At 51.2% G+C, this 17343-nt stretch overlaps 1 protein-coding gene across 1 annotated transcript in view; it reads left to right on the top strand.

Moving 5' to 3' along the window:
* TNFRSF13B (TNF receptor superfamily member 13B) overlaps positions 1-14009 on the top strand; it is a 30920-nt gene extending 16911 nt beyond the window's left edge. Inside the window, exons 2-6 of the mRNA XM_026650762.1 lie at positions 2729-2879; positions 7372-7512; positions 8816-8932; positions 9607-9825; positions 13735-14009. Of these exons, the coding sequence (XP_026506547.1) occupies positions 2729-2879; positions 7372-7512; positions 8816-8932; positions 9607-9825; positions 13735-14009 (903 nt within the window). The remainder of the gene's footprint in view (positions 1-2728; positions 2880-7371; positions 7513-8815; positions 8933-9606; positions 9826-13734) is intronic.
* The last annotated feature ends 3334 nt before the right edge of the window (positions 14010-17343 follow it).

Genomic DNA, 17343 nt, shown 5'->3' on the forward strand with positions numbered 1-17343 from the left:
ACTAATGGCTCAGAAGTGAAACTCAGGATCTGTGGTGTATTCCCCAAATGAGAAGTGGGTAAACTCCGCTTACCCGTTTCCCCTCAACTATGCTACTGCCAGGAATGCCAGCTTAGCTGAGGTTAAACACACGTCACAAAGGTTACATGCAGAGTAGGAGTTTTGAAGCGAGTAGGGAAAATACCTTCACTCCCCCTAGAGATGCTGCTTCACACCCCGCAGAAACTGTCCCACACACACCACTCGCTGAACTGCCGCCCGCCCGGCTGAGTCAACTCCCAGTTCACTGGTTTCTAAGAGCCCCCTGCTGCCTCACCAAAGAAACCTGTCGCATCACTGCACCTTTTCCCAGCTGATTAGCTGGGCTGGAGGGGTTGAATTATTCAGGGAACAACACCGCCAGCCCAAAGCTAGATGGTTTGTAGACTTGTCACAATCGCTTGTCATTAACACGACACAAGTCCTATGTGGGGTGATTTCAGGGGGTCAAGCAGTCAGCAGCTTAGTGAGTGAAAAACGCCTCTGCATCCAACGCCGTATTTACACATTGCATTAGCACATCTAATGCAGAAGCTGCCCGGCTCGGCTCGCTTGCACAGGCCATATTAAGGAAGGAGTTTTAAACATAGTCACGGCCTGAAAAACCCCTCTGTGAAAATGGCCTCATGGGGTTCCACATTTATGCTCCTTCAGCGATTTGCTGATCAAACTCGCTCCATTTACAAGGCCAAGTAAGATTTTTCAGGCTGCCAGCAGTGCCAGTGGGACTTGCTCTGAAAAAATCAAGCTGTGTTCTTCGTGCTTTGTACATCACCAGCCATCGGCAACCCTGGAATCCGGGCCGGGCAGCTCATTTTGCTGAGATAACAAAGCTGCTGTGGCTCTGCAGACCTGTCGATGACAACGACGGGGACAAGAAGCGCTGTCTCATGGTTAAAGCACGAGGCTTGGCACCAAGGGAGATGGCTGTGTGGCTTGGGCAAGTCAGCCCCTTTCTGTGCGGCAGTATTATTGGGAGTCTCTAACACTGGCAGATTCAGAAGTGACTCACCGGCTGGCGTGCCTCCTTGGGGCCAGGCGTGGCATAGCAGGTTCTCCTCATCTGGCGCCCCCTGGCAACAGCTGCGCTGGCCCTGCGGACGGTCGACTTCTCGTGATTCAGCTCTCCGGCCAGGTCACATATAGTCCCCCCACTTCCCGGGTAGTAAAGTCCCATGTCCAAAATAGATGCATCAGCATTGTCATTCACACTAGCTTCAGGCCCTCAGGACTTCCCCCACAACAAACTCATCCCAACACGTCCCACTCGGGTTGACATCCCACCAAAGCCCTGTTGCAGGCTCCCCCAAGCAACAGCCTCTTGGCTCCTTGCTGGCTCTCTTGGGCTCAGCTGCAGGTTTTCCTCCTGGCCTCGCTCAGGCTTTGCAGGTTTTCCAGCCTCCTTCAGGCTTCCTGCTGACGCTGGGGCCTTCACCTCCGGCCACCCAGGCCAGGCCATGCTGTGCTGTGCCAGGCTTCCTCACCCCAACACTACTCTGAGGGCTTCCTTCTGTCTGGGCCTGCCCTCACAGACACACCCCTTCCCCAGGTGTACCTAGGCTGTCCCAATTAAGCCCCTCTCCGTTTCATTAACCCTTTCCTGGCTTCTGTTCCTTTTTACCTAAACTCCCTGGGGAGGAAAGAGTGTTTACAGGTTCTACCGATGCAGAGAAACAAATGCATTACATGTACCTCAGCTTCCCCGGCTATAAAATGGGACTAAACTTCCCTACTTCCGCGAGGTGCTGAGTGGCTCAGTGTTTGTAAAGCACCTGGAGCTCAGCAGGTGGACTGTGGAGAAGGATGTTTGTGTCTATCTAATGGTACATGGTACAAACATGGTCTCATCCTTTTCTCACCTTCTTTCCGTCCAGTCAGGAATTCAGAAGGGAACGTGATGTCCTGGACTGATCATCGGCAGGGTCCTCGCCTGCCTATGGAACTGGAGTCATGCTTAGCCCCCAAATTCAGCCCATGTTCAACACAAGAGCATGCTGTCAGTCACGTCAGGTGAGTGCACAGCACGCTGGATAGAGGCTGTAACCCGGTGAGGTCTTAATACTGAGCCTTAGGGGGTGTTTATATGTTTACACAAGGGCTTTTTCTTTCGTGCCAAAAGTTGTCCACAATTGCTACCACCAGGGCAAAGCAGCTAGTGTAACAGCAGTGGAAGCACAACAGACAAGGTGCAGCTGTAGGCCTGAGACCTGATCAACCCCCCCCCTCCCCCCCAATATTAAACCAGCTTTGGGTGAAATTCAGGGAGTTCACCATTAAAACTGAAAAAAAGATTGTTCGGCTGCTGCTAAAGCACCCCCACCTCAGGAACGTCCCTAGAGAGTTATAACCACCAAGGTTGTAGAGACGCCCAGGCGCTGGGAAATTAGGAGGACACAGAAAGAGACTAAATAAACGGTAAGATAAACTCTGACCAGCATTTTAATGCTGACCATCTGCATGAGCAGAGAAGGTCACAACTAAGTGACAATTTGGGCATGAAAGATAAAATGTAAAAAATGTGGGCCGGAAGGAGGACACAGAGGGGCCAGCACGTAACTGGTGAAATGTTTGTTATTTAGGCGTGTGGGATAATGTGATCGGGTTAGTACATTTGAAGGAGGGAGCTCGTTTTTCCTATAGAATGTAAATGAAAACCCAATGCTCTCTGGGAACCATTTCCGCCCTGCAGGACATCATCAAGCTGCTGGAACTCGGACCCTTCTGCACGACCGTGACGTCCAGAGGCATCGCCGGGAGCCCCCCGATGAATGAATCCCTGACTGGCCATCGGGTGAAATTTGTCTGTATATTGGGAGCGGTGAGCAGAAGAGATTTGCTTGGTATGCGTATTGTGTGTGTTGCTAATGCGTCAGGCTCTTTCACTGGGAAAAGATTCCGCCGACCCATAGAGCCCTGAGCCAAAGGGCTGGTACTTAAATTGACCAGGTTTCTTCCTGAGCCCCGTGGGTAAGGATAGGTGCCTGACCCCCTGAGCCCTCGGAAGGGAAAGGGTGGGGGTGACTAAATTGATTGGGTCACGCCTTGAGCCCTCGGTAGGGTGTAGGCGGGGTGCCCTAAATTGAGCGGGTAACACGGGACATAAATACCACTTTACGTAGCCCTTCCCTGACCAACATTCGATTACACCGTTTTCACAGTACAGTGCTTAAGGGCCAGGGAGGGATTCTCCCCAACCTATTTGGTTTTGTTTGACCTTCTTCCTCTGCAGCATCAGGGCTGGCCACGGCTGGAGCTGGGTCTTTGGGGGGAGAGGGCCAGGGCTCTGAGGTGCCCCCGAGGACTCTCTGTCTCAGTTGCTTGGCTGGCTGGTTCTTGCAAACACGCTCAGGGTCTAACTGTTTGCCCTATGTGGAGTCAAGCAGGAATTTCCCCCAGCTCATATTGGCCTTGAACTTGGGTTTTCTTGTGTGTGGGTCACGTGCCGGGATTAGCTGGATATATCTCACTTAATCATTCCCCTGCCATTGTGGGGGCCTCGGTCCCTCCTGTTCTCTGCTGGTGACATATAATAATCTAGTCCCCTGCAAGCTGAAATACTTTGGTCTGATTTCAGCTGCTGGGTTTAGTGGGCAGGTGGTGGCGGTGGCCTGTTATATTTCTGGCCTTACACTCCATAACTCCTATCATGGTGGTGGTGGCTGGCACTTTGTCTACGTTATGGACCAGATTTTCACCAGAACTCAGCATCCACAACCAGGGCTTGTTAGGGGAGTGCCTTGTGTCTGCACCTAGGGAAATTGTGAGTTACTAACATGCCAGGAATTGGTGCTCAGGTACATGTAGCATCATTCGTGGGTTCTGTAGGACCAGTAAAACTTCTTGTGCATTGCAAATGGCTTCCTCTGGCAGCTCTTTCCAGCCCTGCTTCATAGGCTGGATTGTCAAAAGAGCTGAGCTCCTATTTAGGCTCCCAAGTCAGTGGCCCGGTGGATGCTGAGCTCTGCTGAAAATCTGGCTGCAACTGGGGGCATGGAGCACTGGAAAATCTGATGCCCACAGGTGACGCTGGACCAGAGGTAGCAAACATAGGAGAGTGTAGAGAAACATTCCCAGCACTCACAAGGCCTCAGCGTACCAATTCTCTGCACTGGAATACAACCTGATCAGCACCAACTACATAGACCTGCTGCACAGTGTGCTTCACCTAGCAAGACCTTCCCCCTTTTGGTGTCTTTTAAAGATGCACTATTCTGCGGTAATTTTAGTTGGAGACATTTTTTCTTGTAAGGTGGGGGAAGAAACCTCTCCCCCGCATTCCCACCCCTGCCGGGGGCAGGGGGTGAAGAGAATCTCCTAAAGGAAAAAACTCTCCTGTTTTCTCTTCGTTGCATGTTTGGTTCCTGACCCAGGGGGAGCAGAGCATGGATAGACACCCACGGAGATGCTAGGGTAGTTGATGTGCCTCCCACAGGAGGCCCCTGCTGGTTCAGCTGAGCTGTTTTCCATGAATTAGCGACTCTGGGATACCACCATGCCCATGTGCCGGAGGCGCCTTGCGGCAGAATTCCATTGATGAAGTTGTGGCTGCTGCATCCGCTCTCTTCCTGGCGTTTTCACACCCACCGCAACACGGCGCCAAGCCAAGACCTGCCGGGGTTCTGTGGCCGCTGCACATCTGGCCCAGGGATGCCCCACCAGAGTCAACTCGATCATTCGCATGTCAGGTTAATTTGCATAGAAAGAATGCGGGGGGAAACCCCAGGAAACACACAGCCCAGCCTCTAATCAAATCTAACTCTAATAATAAACCTCATGAGTAATGAGCAGGCTCAGGGGCTGGAGCTCACAGTGAGATGGCAGGAGCTGGGGCAGACTAGACTTGGCCTGAGACGAGACTGAGGGTGAGTATCCTGCCCACTCTTTTATTAGGCAGCAAGGACGGGTGAGGGGAGTGGGCTGGGATTGGAGTGGGCAGAAGACAGCAGAGTTTGCTGCCATGGGGTAGGCGGGGAGGTATGTGGCTGGTACGATCTCCTGCTGCCTCATTTGCTTGGTAGCCTTTAATTTAACTGCGTGCATACTCCACTGCCATTTTGAAAACCCACCTACTGCTCCCTCGGGAGGCTGGGGGAGAATGCACTCAGGCTGAGCTTCTATACAAGAGATGGGAGGGGAAAGTTAGCCTCTGCTCGTCCACAGCTCTGCCCTTTAACGTCTCTTCTTCAAGAGAGGGCAGGACGGTGCCACCCTGCCGCACATGGCCAGGCTGGATCGGGCTCAGTGCCTGCGCCGAGGGGTTGTTAACACAGTGCTAAGGCCCATGTGCTGCGAGTGCCTCTTTCAAACCCTCGAGTACCTAGCACCCAGTGAGCGTGGAAAGATTTGGACCCTTGGCGACTGGCTGATAGAGGAGATGAGGAGTCAGGCGTCCTGGGTTCCACCCCCAGCTCGGCTACTGGAGAATGGGGCCCTAGTGCTCTGCCTGAGACAGGGTGGTAGTTACCATGGTGCAGATCCTGTCAAAGGCCCCCCTCAGGCCACAAGAACTCAGCAGGTTTCTAGAGTTGTGTGTTACAAGCAGCTGTTTGCAGCCTGGGTGTTGTGAATGCTGGAAGCCCCAGTCCCCGGCCAGGGAGGGAGGAGGTGCTGAGCGCTGCTGGGTGGCTGCACCACTGAAAACCCCAGCTGTGCTGCCAGGCAGGTCAGACCAGAAGCCGCGCTTTTGTTATTGCCGAGGACCTCACCTGGGTGAGAAAAGATCAAAGACAGGCACTAGAACAGCAACTATGGGCCAAACCCACAACCTCAGAGCCAAACCCTTTCCAAAGATCCAGGGGGCTTGGGATCAGCTTGCGGCATCCGGAATCACCCATGCGGTTTTGGCTTCATGTTCCGGCTGGGGCCTAGGTTCCGGTCTGATCTCGCAAGCACATGGGCAATCTCAGGCCCACGTGGCACCATCCAGTCCTCGTCCCTGTCCCGTTCAGGATGGCAGAATTCTCCTCAAACCCTCAGCGTCTGCTCTTTGGTGGCAGCTTCTTGCCAGAAGAGCTGATGAGAGCAGAGGCCCCCTGAGCCCAAGCCCGCTCTGGAGAGCAGCTCCTTGGCCATTCTCTATTTAAGCAGAAACAATTTCCAGTATGAATGTGAACAACTGTATTTGTCATTGAAGACGATCCGGTCAGATTCTCCGCTGCCTTTCACCTTGTGCAGTTATTTATAGTTGTGCAAAGCAGGGGTCATACTCCACCCTGTCAGAATGGGAGCATTTTACATCCACTTGTCTCTGATGTAACGGGCACCCCAAGGCGCATGGTGCGGAGAATCAGGCCTCAAGCACCTTAGAAGGGGAAGCTCCTGGAAGTCGCAGGGCACACCAGCAAGCTCATTGCCCTTAGCCTTGGGTCTGTTACCTTTACAGGTAAGCAGACGCGTTGATCTAGGCCTCCTCGATACCGCAAATGCAGCTGGGTCCAGGACCCCACTTCTCAGCTAGCTGACCCTGGATGTGATCAAAACCCAGGTCTGTTTGGCAGCGCTGCTGGGAGCTCGTTGGTCAGATCCACAGCCCCGGTTCTGCCCTTGGTTGGGTCCCCTGGAAGCAGCTGCATTTGCAGCACAGACCAAGGCCTCCTGCATTAGAGCAGCTTGATGGGGGCCCAGTGATACAAAAGTGCATGTCTGGTTGTGTCTCACTTGAACACGGTTGTCTGCCAAGCCCTTCCTATTTGTAAATTTCACATCTTCATCATGCCTGACCTTTTCTTCTGGCAGCTTAGCCCTTTCTGCACTTGTTCAATCATATCTGACGAAAAGCCATTCTCTCACACACACTGACGAAAAGCCTCTCTCTCTCACTCACTCTCTCACACACACACTGCAGCTCACAAAGTGGAGCAAGGGAGGCATGGCACCATGCCACTGAAATCAATGGAAAGTAGGTGCCTAACTACTTGTGTGATTCCGGGCCCTTCTCATCTAAATCCCGAGGAGGATGGGAATAGGAAGGGTTTGCCATGGGAATCAGGACGTTCTCCCCAGTGTCACAGCCTGGACTGTCCTTGGAAGAAGAAGCAAAGGTTGGGGATGGGTGGTTGCAGCTCCAGGCCCTCAGTTGATCTGAGACTCTGGAACAACTCCCCAAGAACACTCCTTTTGTCCAGTCTTACAGCCTTGACAAACGCCCGGCTGGCGGCTTAGGGCACGCAAGGGACGGGCACATGTTCGTCCCTAAGGCCCATGCAGGAGAATATGTCCACTGCTCAAACACACTCCGTGCTAAGCAACCAGGTAGCTCCTCTCCATCACTCAAGGCTGCCAGGTTTGGAGTGTCTTCAGATCTCCCCCCGCCCCTTCCCTTCTGTTTTGCAGACAGGCTTTTGATGTGCCCAAGGTGGAAGGCCATGACCAATTGCACAGAGCAGCAGTACTGGGACAACCTCCTGTGCCAATGCATCTCCTGCAGAGTTGCATGTAATCGGCCCAGTGTGGAGAGATGCACTACCTTCTGCGGTGAGTGCCTAGGGAGCTGGCCGGCCAGCCACGCGCGCATACTGGGCGCTGCACCATGTTTGGCATGTGGGTGCATTTGTCTTCAGACGTTTGTATTATCCCACTGGACTGCAACAGGGAGGTGACTTGGCTGAAGGACTTTACCAGCGTGACACTGCAAAGGGCTGGGTGTAGAGGCTCTTGGATAACACACAGGAACTCAGCCCCCACCCCTGGGCGCCAGTGCCTTCCCGCTGAGGGAAACAGGGAGGCTGGGGGCCAATACGCTGGTAGGGCAGTTCTGAAGGAGTAGTTAGCAACGGGGGCGCTAGTGAAGTCCAGCTTCTAACGGGCACTTGGAAAAATCTCAGTCAAAGCTCTGCATTGGCTTCAACTGAGTAGTTTTGTCAGACAAGTATCTGAAGCCAGAACGGTTGGGGAAATGCGACAGCCACCCCCGCTCCCTGCATGGTTGGCCCAGCCACTCTTCCTTGTGGCCAGTCCCAGCATGCCCCAGGAACCAGTTTGTAGGAGCTCTGCTCCTTCTCCCACAGCTCCAGCTGATCCCCCTTCTCAGGGCCAGTTCATTGCAGACCCCCGCAGCTGCTCACCCCTCCTCTGTGGAGGGAGGAGGCTCGCTCTGTGAGATCTGCATCTTAAAACTAGAACGATAATCAGCAGCCCACAGGTTCCAGTGAGGGGGCAGGGGGCCCTGAGCTCACCAGCACCTGCGGTTGGATGGGCCACCCCCAGGGCAGATTTCCCATACTGCACCAGGTGATAGCACCTGGTTATTAACTAAACAGTGACGTCTCAGACCGGGGGGGCTCTCCTCAGCCCCTCCCATTCTCTGCCTGTGGCACAGAAGAGTTTATGCTGCTGAGGACTGCACTACTTAGGTCTAATTCTGGTTTGGGGTTTAGTGTGTAGATGCTGGGAGGGCTTCGGCCAGTGATATACAGGATGATGTGGTAGACCCTTCTGGCCTTAAACTCTAGGACTCTAAAAACAAAACCTTTGGAAGATTTTTCTTCTGCCTTCAGGTTTTTAATCTCCGAGGTCATCCTGGGCTCACAGTTTCAGGCTGTTCTCTGCCTCACGAGGCCTAGGCCTTTACTTTATTAGATGTTCCTGTCTTCCCATGCTGGGGCTTTAGGAAAAAACACTCCTGACAAAACTGGCAGCACTGGTCCTGCTCTGATACCAAGGCTGCCCCAGCCCCTGTAAGCAGGCCCCAGCGCGTAGCTCTAGCCTCTCCCACAGCAGCGGTTCCTCTCGTGACGTATTGAGCGGGATGTGTTTCTCTCTCCCCTCCACTTTCCAGTGTCAATGGAATGCAGCAAGCGACCCGGCTACTACTACGACGAGCTCTTGAGAAGATGCATCAACTGCTCGGGCATCTGTGGGCAGCACCCAAGCCAGTGTCTCCAGTTCTGTGAGAGTAAGGCTGCAGGATGCACCCGGCCAAGGGCCCTGGCAAGCGCGCTCGGGGAGGGTGGGATGCAGGCTCCGTGCTCATGCAAGCTTTGCTTTGGGGACATTCAAACCTGAGGGCTAAGGTAGGAGGATGTGTAGGTGCAACTTCTGTCCCTTGCTCTGGGCAGATGTCAGCTGACCCCAAGCCCTCTCAGGAGCCTTTGATTAGACTGTATTAGCTTCTCTAGGAAGGTGGGGAAGGAAATACCAGGATATGCTCTTCCCCCAGCCTGTGCTATCTGCCCTTGGCTCTCAATCTCCTGCCAGGAACTGTGTTTCCCTCTCCTCCTTTGTACGGTTTCTTTGTTTTGCACTATTGTTTGCTGGATCTATCATGCTGTGGTGCTTCTCACCTCGCTGTGCTGCCTTGGGGTGGGGGTGGGGAACTTCTCCATATCCTCAAGAATTACACCCCGTGGGGGGAGGAAGAGCCTTGCCAAGGTGCTTACATAGAGAGGGGGCGAAGCTGAACAGCACAAGGGCTGCTCCACTTGCCCCATGGGAGGGGACACCCCTGCAGACAAGGGAATGTTTCCAAGGCAGGTTCAGAGTCTTCATCTGACTGCTGTATCCCCAGGGCAATGAACCCCTTCCCGCCCTGCACTGGACAACATGGACGTGGCTATGTTTGACTTTCAGATAAACTGGTAACTACCTCATCCAGAATGGCTGCTCTGGAGCAGAAGCTAGGCAGTGATCAGGACCAATGGCTGGTTGTCTACCTGCTGCTGGCGCTCTGCCTTTGCACCGTGATCTGCTCTTTGCTGGTGGGCTGGACCCACTTCAAAAGGAGGGGAGCGGAGGTCTCCTGCCAGCCCACCCCTGGGACCTGCCACAAGAGGGAGGACTCCTCAAAAGGTAAGTACCAGCTGCTGGAGAAAAGAGAGAGGTTACGGGACGGAGTCAAAGGGGGAGATTGTGAATGGCTAGAAGTACCTAGCAACACACTGGAGCTGGGAGATAGATTCAGACACCAAAGAACGTGCCGTCGCAGTCTCTCTGGCTGGGAAGAGGACAGTGTTCCACACCTGCTACCGGCCAGTGGAATGGTTATAGGATGAACCGGTGCTCTCGGGCTGCTATCCCGTGCCCCAAAGGGAGGAAAGAAGTGACTAAGCTCTTAGTCATGTACCCTAGAGGAAAGGAGGAGGAGGGTACCAAGGACAGAGCACTGTCCTTCCTAGGGCACAGGCCTGAGTTCTTGTGCCTATCTCAGTATGTCACACAGCTGCAAACCAGGCAGGCCACTGAAGGGTGTGCGCGGCTTCTCAGGAGCGGAGAATGTTTCTGGGCACGGGTCAGTCCTGGGAGCCTAATGCAGAGTTCTCTCACCCGTCCCCTAAGTGCATCTCTTCGTGAGCCTCTGAAAAGTTCTTGCTCACAGAGGGGAAGGCCAGAAGGGACCCATTCTGATCATCTAGTCTGACCTGCCAAGCACAGGCCAGAGAATTGAACCCAGAACTACGTTCAAGAATGTTCCCTAGCAGAACAGGCCAATGGATTAGTCGTGAACCCAAGAGCCTAGAGACCAGGGAAGATGGTCATGTGGTTAAAGTAATGGACTGAGACCAGCACCTGTCTCTCAATTCATGACTCTGCCGCAGAGTCCCTGTGTGAATTTGGGCAAGTCCCAATCTCAGGGCCCTAGAGCCCCACCTGTAAACTTCCTCACCTCAGACTGGTTGTTACACAGATGCATTTATTAATGGCTGTGAGGTGCTCAGACACTACCGCTCTGCGGGCCACGTCTGTATACAGATCTAGGCCTAATCCTGGTTCTGACGTTGGCTTGGTGCATGATCTTAGCCAAGATGCAGACTCTCTGTACCTCCGTTATTGCTGTACACCCACCTTGGTAAAGGCTTTGAGATCTTGGGCGTTTAATGCAAGCTACTCTCTGGAGCCCTTTGAACTGCTAATGTCTATTAAAGAGGCCATTAGCATAGGACATGATCCAGTCACCAGCGTTCAGTTACCAAAGTGCAACCACAGGTAAAGAGAAGACTCTTCAGAATGGGCACAAGGTGGTTTGTGGCACGCCTGGGACAGCTGCCACAGAAATGCTTGTCAGCTGAACTGTGCAAGCCAAGCCATCACTGTTTCAGGCTCCCCAGGCCTGCAGCTGCCGTACAATCCTGCTGCAATCCTCCCGTTCCACGGCCGCTCGCTGCTTGTAGCTATATTTTAAATTGTACAAGAGCAGGCATGAAAGCAAGAATTGGCACCTAAAGCGTAGCCTGCTGTCTAGGAATAATCAAGCTAATACACAGTGCTTTGCTCTTCTAAAGCACCAGGCACCTGATGATCTCAAAGCACTTCAGGAACATTAAACATCATTTATGTGAGGTTCATTTTACAGCTGGAGAAACAAGATCCAGAGAGCTCTTAAGTCCATGGCAGAGGTGGGACTAGAACCTCAACTGCCAGGCTGGACTGTGCATTGCTGTTCAAAGGAGCAGAGCTGTGTAGCCACTGACTAGCAGTCCTGGTCTCCCTCCTCAGGCTGGCTAGGGCTAGGAGGCAGCTGGTGAAATCCCAGGGATGAGGGGTAGTAAAGAATAAGTGTCTCTAATTAATCAGCCAGCCAATCAAGAAACAGGGCTGACAGTCCTTGATAATGATCACAGGTCTGTGTTCGTTTGGTCAGGGCAGTGATTTGGCTTCCCACTTGCTCATTAAGGGCTGGCTGGGCCAGCCACTCCACAGGCTGAATATCAGGGGCTTCACAGGCAGATCCAGGCCCAGGCCCTAAAGACTTGCATGTGGCTTTGGCTGAGCAGAGACCAGCCTGCTTACAGGCAGGTGGGCCCTTGCTTTGAAAAATACTCTGTATAAATAGCGCCATTTTGGTTCCTGATGGCCTGGCGATACACAGGACGGGCAGGTCCCTGTCCTGGGGAGTAAGCAGCTGAACGAGAGAGAGAAAACACAGACTAGGGAGAGCCGCCCGAGGGCAGGGAAAGGAAAAGAAAATTGAAAACAGTTCTCCTCCGGGACCAGATTGATGGTAATTTAGGATCCCATGCTAGCCTGGGACTCAGGAGACCCAGTTCCATTCCCTGCTGTGCCACAGACTTCTTGTGTGACCTTGGGCCAGATTGTTAAAGATATTTAGGTGTTGTGCTCAGCAACAGCCAATGGGATTTAGACCTCTCAGTGCCCAAATTCCTTTTCAAAATGAGATCTAGGCTCTTAAATCAGCTAGGTGTTGCGACGGTGAGCGCTGACCTTTTCATATCTGAGCCCTAACTCCGACTGATTGCAATGTGAGTAGCCCAGGAGTTCTCAAACTTCACTGCACCGCGACCCCCTTCTGACATATTACTACACAACCTCAGGAGTGGGGACCAAAGCCTGAGCCCACTTGAGCCCTGATGCCCCAGGCAGGGGGGCCAAAGCCCAAGTCCCACTGCTCGGGGGTGGGGCAAAGCCTGAGTCCACTTCCCCAGGTCGGGGGGCCAAAGTTGAAGCCCTCGAGCTTTGGCCCCAGGAGGTGGGGCTTGGGCTTCGGCCCGGGCCCCAGCAAGTCTAGGCCAGCCCTGGCGACCCCATTAAAATGGGGTTATGATCCCCTTTGGGGTCCCGACCCACAGTTTGAAAACCATTGCCTTAAGATGATCTGGGCCCTGTTCTCTGTGCCTTAGTTCCCCATCTGTACAATGGGGATAACAGCTCTGCCCTGCCTCACAGCGGTGATGTGAGGATACATTAATTAAAAAGACCATGAGGTCCTCAGATGCACCAGTGATGGGGGCCAGATAAGAACCAAAGATTGATGGTCTCTCCCTTCCATCTCGTCGATATGGAAAATCAAACATGCAACCTAATGGGTCACTTTTCAGTGCAGAAACGTAACTTAAAACTGTTCCTATCAGCATTTGTCTGAGGACACTGTGGCACCGGGGATTGATTTTAAAGGGCCTCCCTCAGGTTGGAAAATGATTTATTGTATTTTCAGAACAACAAATAGTAAGAATACTAAGACGACCCTAGGTGATGAAAACGGAATGCTCTACCCGTCTCATTTTTAGAATTCTTCCAGCTGTGGGGCGGTTTCTTGCGTTTCACTCCATTTGGACAATGGACCTAGAGGCCAGTCGCTTGCACTTTCAGGACCTAATTCGGTTTCTCTCAATGCTGCAGTTTTCAAGCTGAACACTCAGCAGCGGGAATGGCCAATCAAAGGGCAGTACAACTATTTTTTTTTTTTAAAGTATCAAAGTTATTTCTGTTCCTAGTAGTGTTGTAATAACCCCCATCACCACTGCCACCCACCTGTATTTGGGACTATATGACTTGATTCAGCCCCCTCAGCAGAGATCTGGCTTTCCTTGAGTTCTACATCTCTACACAAAGCCAAGGTACTGGGGTTAGCCCTCAGTTTGTTCAAAGGCAACAGGACACATACTACGCAACAGGCTTTGGTTCAGGCAGGGCAGGAAATGGATGTCCTATCCAGTCCTAGGACTAGCCCTGTACATTCTCCCATCCATTGGTGTTCGACAGAGCATCACATGGCACTGGCTCTCCTTGCTCCTAGCTGTTAAATCTCATTTAAAGAAGCCAATAGTACATGGCCTTTTCCTAATACTGCCCCTCCTAGTCAGCAGTATCTGTAGTCACAGGGCTGCTGTGTGGTCAGGAAGGAGGTGGCTCTCCATCCAGGATCACACATGGAAGGGGAGGAAGACACGAGCCAGCCTCCTACAAAGATGTGGCACCTGCCCCGTGGGAGCCTTCGCTCTAATACAGGTTGTGTCTTTACAGATCACTTAGTGGAAGCGGGGAGCGTTGGAGGCGGCTCCATTGGGAGCAGACTACCAGAGCCTGTGGAAACCTGTGGCTTCTGCTTCCCTGAACAAGGGCCTGCCATGCAGGAGACTAAAGCATGTCACAGCTCCGTCTATCGTCCTGGAACAAGGGCTACTGCCTCGCAGGCTGGGATATCCAGCACAGGAAGTGCTGGGGCTATCCCCACCCCTGAGGATGGCCATTTCAAAATCATCTGCTCCCCATCACAAGAGAAGACACCGATGACATGAACTCCTTGAGCAATGCGGTGATCAGGGAGAGAAGTAACACTCCCTGCACTCAGAATAAAGCTGCTTGCATTTGATCCTTGCTCTCCGTCTTCAGTAACACACAACTGTACCTTGTCTGCCAATCACGATAGAAGCTACCTTCACACCATGGAAACAGACTGTGGACAGTCACTATTTTCCTCTACTATGGAAATAAAATTCTCATGATTGTTATGCACTCACCATAAAGTCTCTTGCATCCTTTCCAATGTAGCATCACACACATCCTCTAAACCTGACCTCTTCAGGTTCTTCTAAGACTCTAGCGTCAGTGGAACCAAAAATTAAATCAGGCTTTTCATGCTGGCCCCTGCATCGCTGTTACTGGCTTTGTAAATGGGTTTGATGCACAACCCGGGACACGGCACTGCAGAGTGCAAGTCTCCTCTTTGGAGGACTCTGCCTGTAAACAAAGCAATTCTCAAGCAACAGTGAGTGACATGTATTTTATAGAGGTGACAGATGCAGAGAAACTGAATCTACTGCCGCTAGTCAGTGCTAGCCCTAGTCCACCAGAGCACCAACAGCAAGTTCTTCATCCCCATATTTCATAAACCCCCGAGATACTGTGAATCTTGACACTTCACCCAGAGACTCACAGAAATGTAGGCCTGGATGGGACCTCAAGAGGTCTTCTCTGCTCCATCTCCCCATTGAAGCAGGAACCAAGTAGATATACACCATTCCTGGCAGGAATTTGTCTAAACTGTTCTTAAAAGCCTCCAATGGCAGGGATCCCACAACCTCCCTTGGTAACCTATTCCAGAGCTTAACTAGCCTTCGAGTTAGAAAGCTTTTCCTAATATTGAACCTAAATCTTCCTGAGTGCAAACTAAGCCGATTGCTTCTTGTCCTGCCCTCAGTGGACGTGGAGAATAATTGATCACTGTCCTCTTTATAAACAACCTTTTACATATTTGAAGATGTTACCATGCCCCCTCTCCTCCCCCCCAGCCTTCTCTTCTCTAAACATGCCCAGTTCTTTCAATCATCCTTCTGGGTTTCAGCCAGGAAACCCCCCTTCTCCCAAAATTCTTTTCTTAATGATTAAAATGAACAGGGATTTTAAAGAACTATTTAAAAAATCGTTTTAAATGTCTCGGACCATTGTCTTCTAGTTACCGATAACATTTGGCCTTGATGCTCCTCCTGCCGCCTACCATTATGGCACCATGAGCTCAGATCCAAGCTTCAGTAGCAGCCACTGCTGGCTGAGGAAAGCTAAACTATACTAGCCCTGCGATGGATTAGCTGTGCTGCCTGGCAGGACCGTGCTTCCTTGAGAAGTCATCGATGGCTACGTGTTATGGTGACAATAGGAGCATGTTTTTCAGCTTCTGCAAAAGATTCCTTGAAGCAGAGAAAGTTCTGCAAGGAGTGTGGGGCGAGCCAGATTGCCACTTGCATTTCTGAGATGCTAAAAATGGGCCTCCTGGGTGGGTGGGGAGGTGACTGGCTTTGACTGATCCATGACACTGCACAGGTAGCAGCTAGGACAGACACTAAAGCCATAGTAGCGATTGGTTAAAATACTCCCAAGAATCGCTTCTTTTACATACAGTGCGTTTCTAAAAATTATTTTGAAAACCTTCCCCAGTTGAGTGGCTCCATTACTGAATGGGACTCTTGACTCTGTGGAGGCTACCATTTCAATGACCCAGCAGTGAACAGACATGTCCGATACCAGCAGAAATTTCAGGACCCAGCAGAAACCAATTCAAAGTGGAGCACTTCAAAAATTGTTTTAAGGTGAGTACTGTAACTACACACATTTTGGTTTGAATTAACTGTTTCTATTTGGTCCTGAATTTCCATTGTCTTAATCTGCTTTATGAGATTCAAGAGACATGGTGGCCCAACTTTGGGGTGACAGAGACAAGCTTTCGAGCTATACGGAGCTCTTCTTTGTGAGATTCCAGGCAGCAATTTTCTCTCTCATTATTCTTGTGTGTTGTATTTTTGGCCCTTATATTGGTTAGGGATGTTCTCTTTAGAGTGTAGTGACTGGGACATCTTTTCTATTGCATGGCATTTACATTTAGAAAAAGAAACCTTTCCAAACTTTTACTTAAAATCTCATTTTATCCTGCCTGCTTTCTCAAACACGAGCAGACGTTGAAATGTTGCCAGCCTAGACATAAAGTCTGCTTACCTGGACGTTGAAACAAATTAGCAATATTTTATAACCTGTTAAAAATATATACAAGGTCACTTGTTCCAGGCATGAAGTATGTGCTAGGTGCAATACAGTGCATGAGATCTTTTGTCACTGAGGTTTAGAATAGATAACTGGAGAATATTTCCTATCTTATTAAATAATTTCCAGTGTCCCATGCTTAATACACTCTGAATTTTAGTGCCAGGACAGTTTGTTTCCCCGCCCTCAGCTCTGAACTCAAGGTCCTTTTAGAAAGGAGAATATTTTTTTCTTGATAGAGTTCCTTGAACACTACTAGCACAAGCCCACTGTATCGGGAGGGGGTGAAAGTATCACAGCCAGCACTAACACCATTTAAAGGTCCAAGCGGTTTTAAACCAAGCAACTGTGGTTTCCTGACAGTTGATGACCAGCTGGGGAAGTGGAGGGAATTGATACAAAAATCAGCCAGTCAGTGGATGCCAGGAAAAGCCTGACCCGAAGGTCATTATTGCTCTTTCTAAACCATGTGATGTTTTATAAACCAGGAAGATAAAACTGCAGTTTGATCCAGTTTCTTTACAGGACGGGGCTTTTGCTGGCAGCACTGGGAAAGCAGGACCATGAACTTTAAATGTCCTATTTGAACTAACAGAAGTGACACGAGTATCATTTGCAGTGATGCGGCACCAATATTTTGTTTGTGGATGAATTTGGTGCTGGTGAAAGTGCTCCATTGACAGCCCTGGAAAATGAAGCCCAGTATTCAGCAACAGAACGTTGTACAGGTACAAGACAGCTGTGTCAGTGTGGCTGAAAGCATGCAATGGACAGACTGCACTTAGGAGTGAGAGGAGGCCTCAGGCTCCATAATCGTTATTCCTTGATCTCCGCACCGTCAGCACCAACGATGATGGTTGTCAGGATGTGGGTACTTGTTCATTGGAAACTGGGTTGAGGCTACAGAAACTTGGTTTTACATAAGCTTCACAGCCTTTGATGGTAACTTTCAGCAGCCACCACCCTGGGCTGGGCTGAATTGGCCACCTTCTGATGAAAGGCTCAATCTCCCATTACCAAACTCCCAAGATGTGGCACTTGAAGTTGTAAAGATCTGACACATGCCAGTTTAGCTCAAATGCTCTGGGTTCTCGAATG

This window comes from Terrapene carolina, unplaced genomic scaffold (genome assembly GCF_002925995.2).
Source record: "Terrapene carolina triunguis isolate 2854851 unplaced genomic scaffold, T_m_triunguis-2.0 Scaffold93, whole genome shotgun sequence".
Lineage (NCBI taxonomy): Eukaryota > Metazoa > Chordata > Testudines > Emydidae > Terrapene > Terrapene triunguis.